At 54.8% G+C, this 11138-nt stretch overlaps 5 protein-coding genes across 5 annotated transcripts; 4 read left to right on the forward strand and 1 right to left on the reverse strand.

Annotated features, from left to right (window-relative positions):
• Window positions 1-1349: 1349 nt before the first annotated feature.
• A1O7_00283 (uncharacterized protein) lies at window positions 1350-2768 on the reverse strand (the record flags this gene model as incomplete). Its single annotated transcript, XM_007754325.1, has 1 exon — window positions 1350-2768. The coding sequence occupies one exon, from the start codon at window positions 2766-2768 to the stop codon at window positions 1350-1352; it is 1419 nt and encodes a 472-aa protein (XP_007752515.1).
• Window positions 2769-4177: 1409 nt separating this feature from the next.
• Window positions 4178-5181, forward strand: A1O7_00284 (uncharacterized protein; the record flags this gene model as incomplete). Its single annotated transcript, XM_007754326.1, has 2 exons — window positions 4178-4801; window positions 4855-5181. 2 exons carry the CDS (start codon window positions 4178-4180, stop codon window positions 5179-5181), a joined length of 951 nt encoding a protein of 316 aa, XP_007752516.1.
• Window positions 5182-5678: 497 nt separating this feature from the next.
• A1O7_00285 (uncharacterized protein) lies at window positions 5679-7205 on the forward strand (the record flags this gene model as incomplete). The annotated part of the gene is made up of 4 exons (XM_007754327.1): window positions 5679-6128; window positions 6184-6617; window positions 6673-6887; window positions 6934-7205. The coding sequence occupies 4 exons, from the start codon at window positions 5679-5681 to the stop codon at window positions 7203-7205; spliced, it is 1371 nt and encodes a 456-aa protein (XP_007752517.1).
• A 322-nt stretch (window positions 7206-7527) lies between these two features.
• A1O7_00286 (hydroxymethylglutaryl-CoA lyase) lies at window positions 7528-8714 on the forward strand (the record flags this gene model as incomplete). The annotated part of the gene is made up of 2 exons (XM_007754328.1): window positions 7528-7773; window positions 7839-8714. 2 exons carry the CDS (start codon window positions 7528-7530, stop codon window positions 8712-8714), a joined length of 1122 nt encoding a protein of 373 aa, XP_007752518.1.
• Window positions 8715-9927: 1213 nt separating this feature from the next.
• A1O7_00287 (uncharacterized protein) lies at window positions 9928-11091 on the forward strand (the record flags this gene model as incomplete). Its single annotated transcript, XM_007754329.1, has 1 exon — window positions 9928-11091. One exon carries the CDS (start codon window positions 9928-9930, stop codon window positions 11089-11091), a length of 1164 nt encoding a protein of 387 aa, XP_007752519.1.
• Between the last annotated feature and the right edge of the window lie 47 nt (window positions 11092-11138).

An 11138-nucleotide genomic window follows, 5' to 3' on the forward strand; every position in this document is an offset into this window, starting at 1 on the left:
CTTGACTGAGCCTGAACCCTGCGCTACCTCGGGTTGAACCTGGCCATGACCATCCACCCCCACCAACGCACCACTTTTTGTCATGTAGATCGTTCGACGTCCACGTTGTGAAGCCTTCAGCCCAGCAACCGTGCATTGCAGTCCATACATGGCAAGCCCCGCTCCAAAGCTCGCAGTGCATCTATATATGCACACCCCTTGTCACGCCTAGCCAGCAAGTCCGGCATGGTTGTATATCGTTCAGGGAGAGATCGTTGAAATGGAAGGGAGCGCGCCATCACCATCGTATTGGACCGAAAGTAGTGATGGTGGTGGTGATGATGATGACTCAGAGCCGGCAATCCTAACGCGAAAGAGGTTGATGCTAGGCTGGACAAGAAATAAGAGACAGTATCGGCGGCAAAATGCAAGAGCAAGAGAGTAGTGGTGGTGGTGGGGTTCGATGGGCGGCCGGTAGGTAGGCATACGACTCAGCGTCGATTCTATAAGCACCATCTATCCTTTGACCGTCCCGGCGTTGAAGCCTCCGAGGGCGGCGAGCGAGCCGAGCCAAGCGAGGATCGCGAAAAACATGGTGTGGGTTTGTTTGTTGGAGACGTTGTTGGAGGTATTGTTGGAAAGTAGTGGGTGAGTGAGGTGGTGGAATGTGGTAGAGTACGGTGGCTTGTGGACTGTCGCTTTGTGGCCTACGCAAGATTGTTGGCGGACGGTGAAGCTGAGGGGGATTCGCTGGTGAAGATCGAGCTGAAGGAGCGCGGTAGGGAGACCAGGTACTTATAGCTTGTACTGTCGTAGGCATGAGCATTCTTCGTGGCAAGAAGTGGCTCATGAGAGCTGAATAGAGTTTGAGAGTGTGATGGTTCTCTAGATGAGCTTTTGGTTGAGTGGCTCCCGCTTGCTTCAGAGACTTCCGTTCAAGAATGCTCCTGCTCAGGTGGCTTCCCTTTCAGGGGTTTGTCCAGTGGCTTCTGCTTCAAAGACTTCTGCTTGGGAGACTTCTGCTTCAAAGACTTTCGCTTGAGCGGTTTGGTCGAGACGCTTCTGCTTCAGAGTTTTTTGCTTCAGAGACTTCTGCTTGGGAGACTTCTGCTTCAAAGACTTTTGTTTGGGAGACTTTCTGCTGGGGAGACTCCCGCTTAAGCTAGTCGTTGCAGTCAGCCCCGGAACCATCCGGATGCTGAACTCTCCGTCGCTGAGCCATATGGAACGCCCATCTATTGAGCTACAGACTTTCGATATGTGTCTCCGAGTCTCACAACGGCCGGTTGCTATCGGCCACGGTGAGAATGCAAGCGCCCTGGAAGGTGTCAAGGTTATCAATCGGCAGCTTGACCAACTGTTCTGTCCCTTCACCAAGACTGGCTGGTCCTTCGTCGCTGGAGGATCTGTCCGTCCGGTATGGGCAGCCCGTCTAGGAGATCAGGATTCGTCTTGAACTCCGGGCTGTTGATCACATCTTGCGCCTTTGACATGTTCCTCTCGATGATGATTCCTGGCACCTCGCCACTGAATACAGTGCCTTCAGGGTACCCAGTCAGATCGTTCGCAGCACTCCCGAGAACTTTGGCCAAGTACCTCATCAATGAGGTCAGTGCTCGGCATTTTGTCTGTCTGTCCGACTCTCTCGTGGTTTCTAACGTCGTGGATATTATGGCTGGCATGTAATAAGGTAGAACGGCTGTTTCGTTGACGTTCCCATCCACGTTCAATCCTGTGACGAGCTGTTCCTTGTTGTGATCATCTAACGCGTGGAATGCTTCTTGGAAAAGCTCGGCCTGCTCTTTGTCCGCCGTGCGGCCCATGGTGAGCAGTCTGAGCAAGGCCCGTTCTTCTCGGTCGCTTACACTCAGCCTGCGAAACCCCTTGATGGAAAGCATGTTGCCCCGCTTCGTGAGGACCTTGTCATAGCCTTGCCTCGGGTTGGAGTTCCCCGCTATGATGTCGAGGGAGACCTCGTGGACGGTTTTGAAGGCCTGGAAGACGGGCTCGATGAAATTCTTCGACCCGCTCCAGTCGAGATGGCCTAGTGCGCCGGCAACATCAAGGATCTGCTCCATGAATTTGAGTTCGAATGCGTGTTCTTTGCCACGCATGTTAAGTAGTCCTTCGAGGTTAACGGGCATGCTCTCAGCTTGGGCCAATTGGCCGGCGTTCAATTCAGATCCGAGCTCCAGGCCGAGCATTATCTCCTGTCTCTTTTCCGGATTCAGGTAATCCAGGGCGGGGACCATGCCGGCGTTTGCTGACTCTAGCAGGAGCGAGTCGTGATTCTGGTCCGGTAAGCGATTGTGAGTATGGAAGTAGTAGTCTTCCTCCAAGTTTGGGTCTTTTCCCAAGTCGTTAATGACCATGGACAAAACCAGCGCGAAGAGGTCATCTAGGTCTCTGATGCCGGTGGCAAAGAGCTGATAGAGCCATTCGAACGATTCCTTGGAGAGCCGGGTTTCTGGAGGCTGAGGCCGTATAAAGCGCTCGTAGTCGCGATTGTGAATCCACCGAAGCGCAAGGATCCCGACTAGTGTCCGGTTGACCTCATCGTAATTACACCCGTAGAGAATTTGCGAGGGGCTTGGGTCGTTCCCATGTCCGGTGGCGGCTGCGCGTTGCTGTTCTGTCCCCTCGACAGCCTTTGCCGCCTTCAGTCGTTCGAACTCTGGTTCAAAGGCGTCTTTGATCTGATGGAGGATGGTAGACTCGTCCACAGCGTAGAATTGCCCGGCGCTTATAGTCTCCTGAAGAGAGCAGCGCGGCTGAAGATCGACACTCATCTGGAACTTCGGGCACCCCTCATAACATACGTATGCGGTCTGTCGCTCAAGCATCTCGCGATCACTGGCATGATCAAGAATTATGCGCGTGCCGGCTGGTCGAAAAGATAACGGTGCGTGTGCACGTTTATGCAGAGAGGCAAACTGCGTAACCAGCTAGTGCCACCGTATTGAAGTCACGAAAGGGAAAGGTGGGTTGAATGATGCGCCTGCCATGTGCCTGTGGCTGTGCGGGATGCGAGATTGCTCCTTTATTGCTCACACCGCAAACGGGATATACTGCACGCTCTTCCAGCGAACGCAAAGTCGATAGTAGGTTAAGGGTCTGGTAGATGTGGTGTCTAGGGGAGGTGAAGGACGAGGCTGACTCTAGAGCTGTGACTGGACTGAGGCGTAGCAGTCGTACCGTAGAGCAGTGGGTAGTCGGCGATGCGGTGCGCGAAGCGAAGCGAGACGAGAACTTTGGCAACTGGGGGTTCGGGAATCTCAGCTGGTGACGGTGAGTGGCCAGTGTCACAGCAATGCCTCTTTGATCTTGTTGGTCAGATCGCCTAGGCCCTTGGCAAGCATTGACATCCAATGTGACGGCGATCTCAGACCTCGCTGACTTTCGGATACATTATGTACACATCACCCGACAATCTGGGTGAGACCTAATTGAGCGTCAACGAGACGCCGGATCTCATGCATGAGTATTAATCACGCCTAGTCATCTCGGGTTTACAACATGAAACAAGGACATGGCGCTGAGTGTCGCGTGAAGGCTCAGTGAGAAATGCCCAAACAGACTGTGGATAAACACTACCTTGGCTGGCTTTTCGGAGGCAACTTCTCAGGGAGCTTCTTTGAAACGACAACCAGCTTGAATCTTCAATGAGATGGCATGGTCTCAACGCCAGCTGCTCGTTCACTGCGGCATCGTTGAGAACTGACTGAGCCAGTCCCTGACAATGAGACCCTGGTCCACGCAAGTATCTCTGCATTAGTTAGCGACCATTGATGAGATTGGCAATGGCTAACCAGTGTATCCTCACAGGAGTGCCTGTTTGGCGGGACAAAGAAGAGTCAGACAGATGCCTGAAATGCCTCGTTTGCGCAGGTACTGACACGGACTGGTTTGCATGCTCGACTGTGAGGGCAGTGAATCTCGCGAATCTGTTGTCACTCCCGATCTTCACAGGGACTACTGGGCAGTGAGAATTATGAGATTCGCGCAACTTCAACTACAAAAGAACCTGATCTGCCACCGCGATCTCAACCAGCTCTTCCACCTTTGTCCAACTCCATTTTTCGATTGCTTCCCTCCCCTACTTCATCTATGCCGCCAGAGTTGTTCTCTTTCTCTCTCTCTCTCCTTAATACTATCAACCTGCTACGCATCAGTGTACCCTCCCCCGGTTGCGTGCGATATGGAGCGTTCCAGGGCCGACGGCAGAAGCCAAGAGGCTGGACGGAATACCCCTGCCTCAAATGCTTCCCTCGTTGACCATCTCGGTGCCAGCGCACCTGCAAGCCCGCGCAAGCTGCGTCCCCGCCCACCGAAGTTCTTGAATGCTATCGACCGGCGAAGCAAAAATGGCATGATCAACCCAGCGCCTGTTCGCGTCATTCGTACTGAGGAGAACGACCCCAAGCCCTCTCTCCCTTCTGTGGTTGCCGCCTTCCAGAAGGAGAATGATCTCAAGACGAAGCCTCCACCGAAGAAGAAGCAGAAGCTCGACTCCAACCAGGAGCAGGGCCCACAGACACTTCCACCACCCCCACCCCAGCCCTCTTACAAGCGAGCTCCAAAGATTCCCGAAACTCCTGCAGAGGCGCAGCCGTGGGACAAGATGTTGTGGCAGAAAGGGATCGACGGCAAGGGTTGGAGAGAGATCGCCGAGGACTGGGAACGGCTGACAGACACCAGGATCGAGAGGATGGGCGAAGCCAAGGACGTCGACGTCCTGAGGAAGCGGCGTCAGCTCATCGACCGCCTAGCTGTCCGTCTCATCAGGCTCAAGGAGAACTATGCAGCGTCCGGCACCATGGAAGTAAGTTATCCCTCTTTCTTATGCCCTATCTGTCAGTAACACTCCGTGTGCAGCTTCCAGATGCATACTACAAAAAGCATCCCGAGGATCTGATGTACAAGTACATATCTGACCGAAAGCGACAGGATATCAAGCTGATCCGAATCATGGACATGACCAAGGCGCAGCTGGAGGAGATGTTGTGGAAGACTTTCTGCCGGAACTACAAGGAGGAAGAAGGCCTCGACATCTCAGTGACTGAAGCGCGTGAAAGTTGGGAAGCTCTCGTCAATGGTGTCTTGAAACCGAAACCTACTGCGACGGAGGAAAGGGACATGATCAAGGCCAAAAAGGCGATTAGACGGGAGCCTGTTGCAATCAAGCATGAGGACGAAGACTAAACGGTGCGAGAGAATGCGTGCAGACAAGATTGGAGCAGCTCCTTTCAAATGTTATCTTGGTGTTCAGATCTGTGGTCATGTTCTGTGAAGTTTGCCTGCCGCCTGTGCCATGAGGTGCACCCAATGCCCGAGCGATCACGTTCGATCGCGAGGGACGTAGGAGCCACGGCCTGTTGTAGCCATGCTTTTGTGTTCTGAGTCACCCAAGCGGTGTTCACTATTCTTCGGCCTGGAAATGACGTCTCTTCAGGGAGTCGCCGTCCCGAGTCCTCGATGGGACTCAACTTCCCCGCCTTAAATAATGCCGCATCAGATCCGATTCCTTGGAGCCTGTGCCTTCTCGCCGGGTTTCGCCTAGTGATGCACTAAGTGTAGATCGCACGCCCTTCGTCCTCCGCATCCAACGGCCTCATTAACCCCGAGGACCCTGTATTTGTCTCTATTTTTTCTCGTCATGGGAATGTGGCTATTTCGAAGCCACCATAACTGCTGGCACAATGACTTCGGCCGGCGCATTGACTACACTCGCATCACGAGAATCTATTCAACTGCACGGTTCCGAGGATGACTCCCAGCTTGAACGGGTGGTCACCCCGGCCGATGCTCAACCAGCCATGCGACCGATCTCGCGAAGAAGGCAGACAAGCATACTCTTCTGTGCCTTCTTCGTTGTCTTCGTTACCATCGGGCTGAATCAAGCCTACGGGGTCTTTCTCAACTACTACCTGGCGGACGGAAGCAGCCCGAAAGATCCATTCCTGCCGAAAGACCAGGTCTCTAGCAAAGCAATGGTGGCGTTTGTCGGGACTCTGGCAGCTGGCTTGACTTGGGGTGGAAGCATCGTGGTGAATCCGATCATGGCGCGGTCGAAGGATCCAAGGTGGATTACAGGGTCAGGCGCTGTCCTCATTGGCCTGGGCTACGTGCTTGCGAGCTTTTGTCACAAAGTGTGCATTTCCATCTGAGGTGTTCCGTGTCCAGGTTCTAACGGCGCATGCACAGGTCTGGCAGCTCCTTCTTACACAAGGCCTAATCTATGGAGTTGGCACTTCGCTGGTATACTTTCCCGTGCTTGCTGTGGCCCCGGAATACTTTGACGCTCATCGCGGGTCAGCTATGGGGTTCATCCTCTCGGGTGCCGGTGTCGGTGGATTGGTGTACGCGCCAGCTGCACGGGCCCTGCTGGCAAAGCTGGGAGCAGCTTGGACTTTGAGGGTCTTTGGCCTAGTCAACTTTGCTATATGCATTCCGGTCGTACTGGGGACACCGCCGTCCAGGAGCCTCTCAAAACGCCCCACCCTCGTGGATATCAGACTTGCGAAGCGACCGACGTTCATCCTGCAAGCCATAGCGGCCATGACCCAAGCAGCGGGAAATTTGGTGCCGATAACGTTCTTGCCTGAGTTCAGTACTAGGCTGGGCTACACTGCTGCATTGTAAGACATGTGCCGAGTGATGCATTCGGCTGAAGCTGACAGTTCTATCCATTAGCGGTGCAGCTCTCCTTTCGATAAACAACGCTGTAAACACGGTGAGTCGGATCGCGATGGGCTTCATCGCCGATGTTGCAGGCAGACAGAACACCCTGGTGCTCAGCGTGCTTGGGAGCGCAGTTAGCGTGGTGGCCTTCTGGCTCTCGAGCGCCTACGGCGATGACATGCGGCTCTGGATCGCATTCGTGGTCACCTATGGTCTCTTTGCTGGAGGTAAGAGTGGATGCCGACATCTCTGCACTTCCATTGACATGTGCAGGCTACAACTCCCTCTTTCCCACCACGGTGATAGAAGTCTTCGGCGCTCAGGCATACGCCTCGGTCAATGGGTTCATCTACTTCATCCGCGGCCTTGGGGCTCTCTGGGGCTCGCCTGTTGGTGGTGCTCTGGTGGCAGAAGGGCAACATCCGACAGCATACATCACATTGATCTGGTATGACTTTGGTCTGCTCATGCTGTCGAGTATCTGCGTGATGGCAGTTCGCGGTCTGGATGCGTCTGAGAAAGGACGATTCAAGTTGAAGGCTTGACCATGCGGGACCGTTACACCTGAATGTACTGTATGATATGGACTGGTAGCATCGAGAGCACTAGCATCCCAACTCAGCAGATGACCGATGTCGGACTGTCGTGGGCTTTCCCCGGACCCTCGTGGCCTCCTTCTCCGCAGCCCTGCTCGGTTTCACTGCGGCCTCTCCGCACGCATCAGACCACTGCTCACGAACTCATTTTGTGCACCGTTCAATGGCGCCTTTCCTTGCTTTCCTCGGTGAACAAAAGTAGCAAAGTTGCCTTCCATCTGAACGTATCTTCGTCCTGGAAGGACTGGCGTCCCTGCAACGCCTCCTCAAAATGAAGTCCCTTCCCGCGCGCCTCGCTCGGCCCCTCACGAGACCGTCCTTCCGCAGTTTCAGCACCTCCAGACAGTGCCTCGCCGACCACGTGAGAATAGTCGAGGTGGGACCCAGAGACGGCCTGCAGAACGAGAAGAGCACCATCCCTCTTGAGACCAAGCTCGAGCTGATCCGACGGCTGGCGCAGACGGGCGTCACCCACATGGAGGCGGGATCCTTTGTGCCTGCGAAATGGGTGCCACAGGTGAGTAGAGTGGCCGCCGCAGCTTCATAGATGGATAAAGTCAGCTGAGCAGGGCATGCGTGTAGATGGCATCGACGGCAGAGATACTGGAAACGGTATTGACGCAGCCACCAGCCGCGCCGCACGGGATAGCATATAACTACCTCGTGCCCAATATTCGAGGCCTTGAGAATCTCGTCAAGATCTTCCAAGCCAAGCGGGCGCAGAATCCCTCGGGCTATCCTACGCCGCCTCCCTCGCCGTCTCCTTCGCCCGAACAACAGTCCCCGGCAGCGCGGAATGTTGAGGTTCACTCCGCGAACTTGACAGAGGTGTCTCTGTTCGCGGCAGCCACGGAAACCTTTTCGCAAAAGAACACAAACTGCAGCATCGCGGAAAGCTTGGAGCGGTGCAAGCCCATCATGGAGCTCGCGAAGCAACACAACATTCGGGTGCGCGGGTACGTTTCGGTCGCGCTGGGCTGTCCGTACGAAGGGCCGGACGTGGATCCGCACAAGGTGGCCGAGATCACCGCGACGCTACTGGAGATGGGATGCGATGAAGTCTCTGTGGCGGACACGACGGGCATGGGGACGGCGCCGAGGACGCGGAAACTACTCGAGACGTTGAAGGAGGCTGGGATCCTGAACGAGGATCTCGCGCTGCATTTCCACGACACGTACGGCATGGCGCTCGTGAACACGGTTGTCGGCCTCGAGCACGGCGTGAGGATCTTTGACAGCTCCGTCGGTGGACTTGGGGGCTGTCCGTACAGTAAGGGCGCGACGGGCAATGTCGCCACGGAAGATCTGTTGCATCTCTTGCACAGCTTGGGGTGTGAGACGGGTGTGGATTTGCCCAAGATGGCGGAGATAGGACAGTGGATTACAGGACAGCTTGGACGGCAGAATGACTCGAGGGCTGGGAAGGCTACGCTGTCGAGGATGAAAGATGAACAGTAAGCAAAAAGAAAAACCAATTATAGCAGCTGAAGCAGGTGCTCGATGAAACTTACGGTTGGCCGTGGGATCGCTCAACTTGATGCCTGTTCTCTAAACGCATACATCTTTCGCTTAGGTCGTACGTGGACCCGAGTCTGCATGACTTGCTACAAACGGATCTCTGCGCCTACGGTACTAAGAGGCAGAAGCCGCCCTCTCCACTTGCACACACAGCACACAGCGCAAAACAACGAGCTGTGCAGTAATGAGATCTCATAACCAAGTTTGTGTCCGCCCAGTTTAAGCTTCCTTGAGTGGCTTGGACACCTGAAAGTGAGCACCGGCCGGCATAGTCGGTATGCTTGGGCCCGTTGTCTCTCTTCTGCTCTCGAATCGCTCCCTCATAGTTCTCGATCATTTGACGCAGTTGATTAGTCCTGCTGATGTTTGCAAGGCGGAGGGCCATTCACTTCTCCAGATTCCGTGCATTCTTGCCTCTATCAATTCCAACGAACACGCAGCGATACCGAATCAAGCGGGCATGGCGTGCGTTGGCTGGGTGTCCTGCTGAGACGCAAGGGTGCCGAGTCGATGCCAAGTCCAAAAGAATGAAAAGGAAATGAGGGCTGAAATTGAGGATTCGCCGTCTTCGACAAACTCACCGGCTTTCGAGCCATCAGAGAGGCTCCCATACTCAGAAGACTTCGCGGAAGATCGCATGCCGGTTCTCTTGGGGACGGGAAGCTGGGAAGTACTGTCTGAGCAGGGCAGACTGAATGTCCAGGCTCATCCGCGGCGCCAAAGAGGAGAAGAAACGGCTCGGAAGGCCTCAACCAAAACCATACCAGTCGAAATTTCGCGGGGTGCAGGAAACGAAATGGGAGTCAAAAAGGCCGAAGGGCTTGGACTGGGACGACCGTCTCAAGCAATGGAGGCTGCTGAAAGCATTGCAGAAACCCTCCTAGGTGAGGCAATTTGAACATGCTTGCCAACAAAAGAGCAGGTGATTCGGAATGTCCTCGACTAAGAATCAGGCGAGTCGCATGTTTGACCATCACACGAGAGACATCACTTCCTCACCAACACCAGCCACGACAAACGATTCGAACAGTGACAAGCAGACATGTCGCGCGGATATCTATTCCATTTTTTGGAACTGTCTTCCTCTGCACGGTCAAAACCAGCACCATTTCTTTTCGAGACCGCCTACGCCATCAGCCCATAACTTCAAGGCATGGCAGTACTGTATAACAATCAGAACCTCATCAGTCAGGATATCCTGCCAGATGATGCGTTCCACGAGATCCGAGACCTACTCGATTCCAAGCTCAAGCATCACTTCTCCAACAGCTTGGAGTTTTATAAGACCTTCTCTCCCGATCCGGGTGTCGCAGAATTCGATCCATCCCAGGGCAATCTTTTCGGGACCGGTCGGATTAGACTCGGCCTGGCAGCGGGCGTCCGCCTTGTCCTCGACGATGTTGTTTACAACCCGGCCCTCGTTACCGAATTACTGAATAGGCCTTTTGTCGTTATCAGCCTGTCGAAGCTCCTTGAAACTCCCGGCTGCACTTTGGAGATCGACAGATACAAAAACTGGGTGCTCAAAAAAGATGGCCAATTTTTTATCCTTGGTGCAAAGGCTCCCCATGGTCCGCGGGAACAGCGATGGGTCACCGGCCCACGTATTCCGGAGAGCGGCAACGCTGCAGTACCGCAAGCGCTTCAGGGAGCCGTCGCTAGGGGTCCAATGGATGCTGAACGCCAGCCACCAAGAGGGGCCCAGGCTCCCGTCATGAGACTAATAGCGCAATCAACAGAAAATCCCGTCGTTGCAGAGAGATCGACTCCGACAACGGCGGCAACTCCCACGAGGCCGACCCCTATACCAGAACACACTATCAACGCCTTGGCACCAGGTGCGAGGGAAACGGCTCCAGGCTTCCAGAATATCGGCGGCATGTGGATTTCACAACCCACCTCAGTCCCAGCCACGCCGATGAGAAGCGTCCGTAGCTCTAAAGACAGAGTGGGCGAGAAAGTACTAGCCGATCTACCGAAGCCATCACACGCCAAATCCCTGTCTAATCCCCAGAAGGCCGCGCGCTCGCGATGGGGCAACGTGGAGTATAGAAGCCTTCCACGAGTTGACGAGAGGTCAGCCAGGGCACCGGAGACACCCGGTTCAAGATCGAGTGCACCTGTTGCGCGAAAGCCGAATGCCTCACTCGAGGTTGGCTTCTGGGACTCGATCTTCGGTCGGCCAAGGACCTCCACTTATCGGAAACAGGATAAGCGGCGGCCAGCGGCTGCAAAGGTTCAGGGAACTCCGAGCATACATACACCTGTTAAAGCGGGCCAGGCGCACGTGAAGGCAGATAAAGGTCCAGTCAAGTAGGGAGCCGGCAAATATGGTCGGAACGCTAAGACCGCAACCGCGCCTGG

The sequence above is a fragment of the Cladophialophora yegresii genome (genome assembly GCF_000585515.1).
Source record: "Cladophialophora yegresii CBS 114405 chromosome Unknown aczIN-supercont1.1, whole genome shotgun sequence".
NCBI classification, from domain to species: Eukaryota; Fungi; Ascomycota; class Eurotiomycetes; order Chaetothyriales; family Herpotrichiellaceae; genus Cladophialophora; species Cladophialophora yegresii.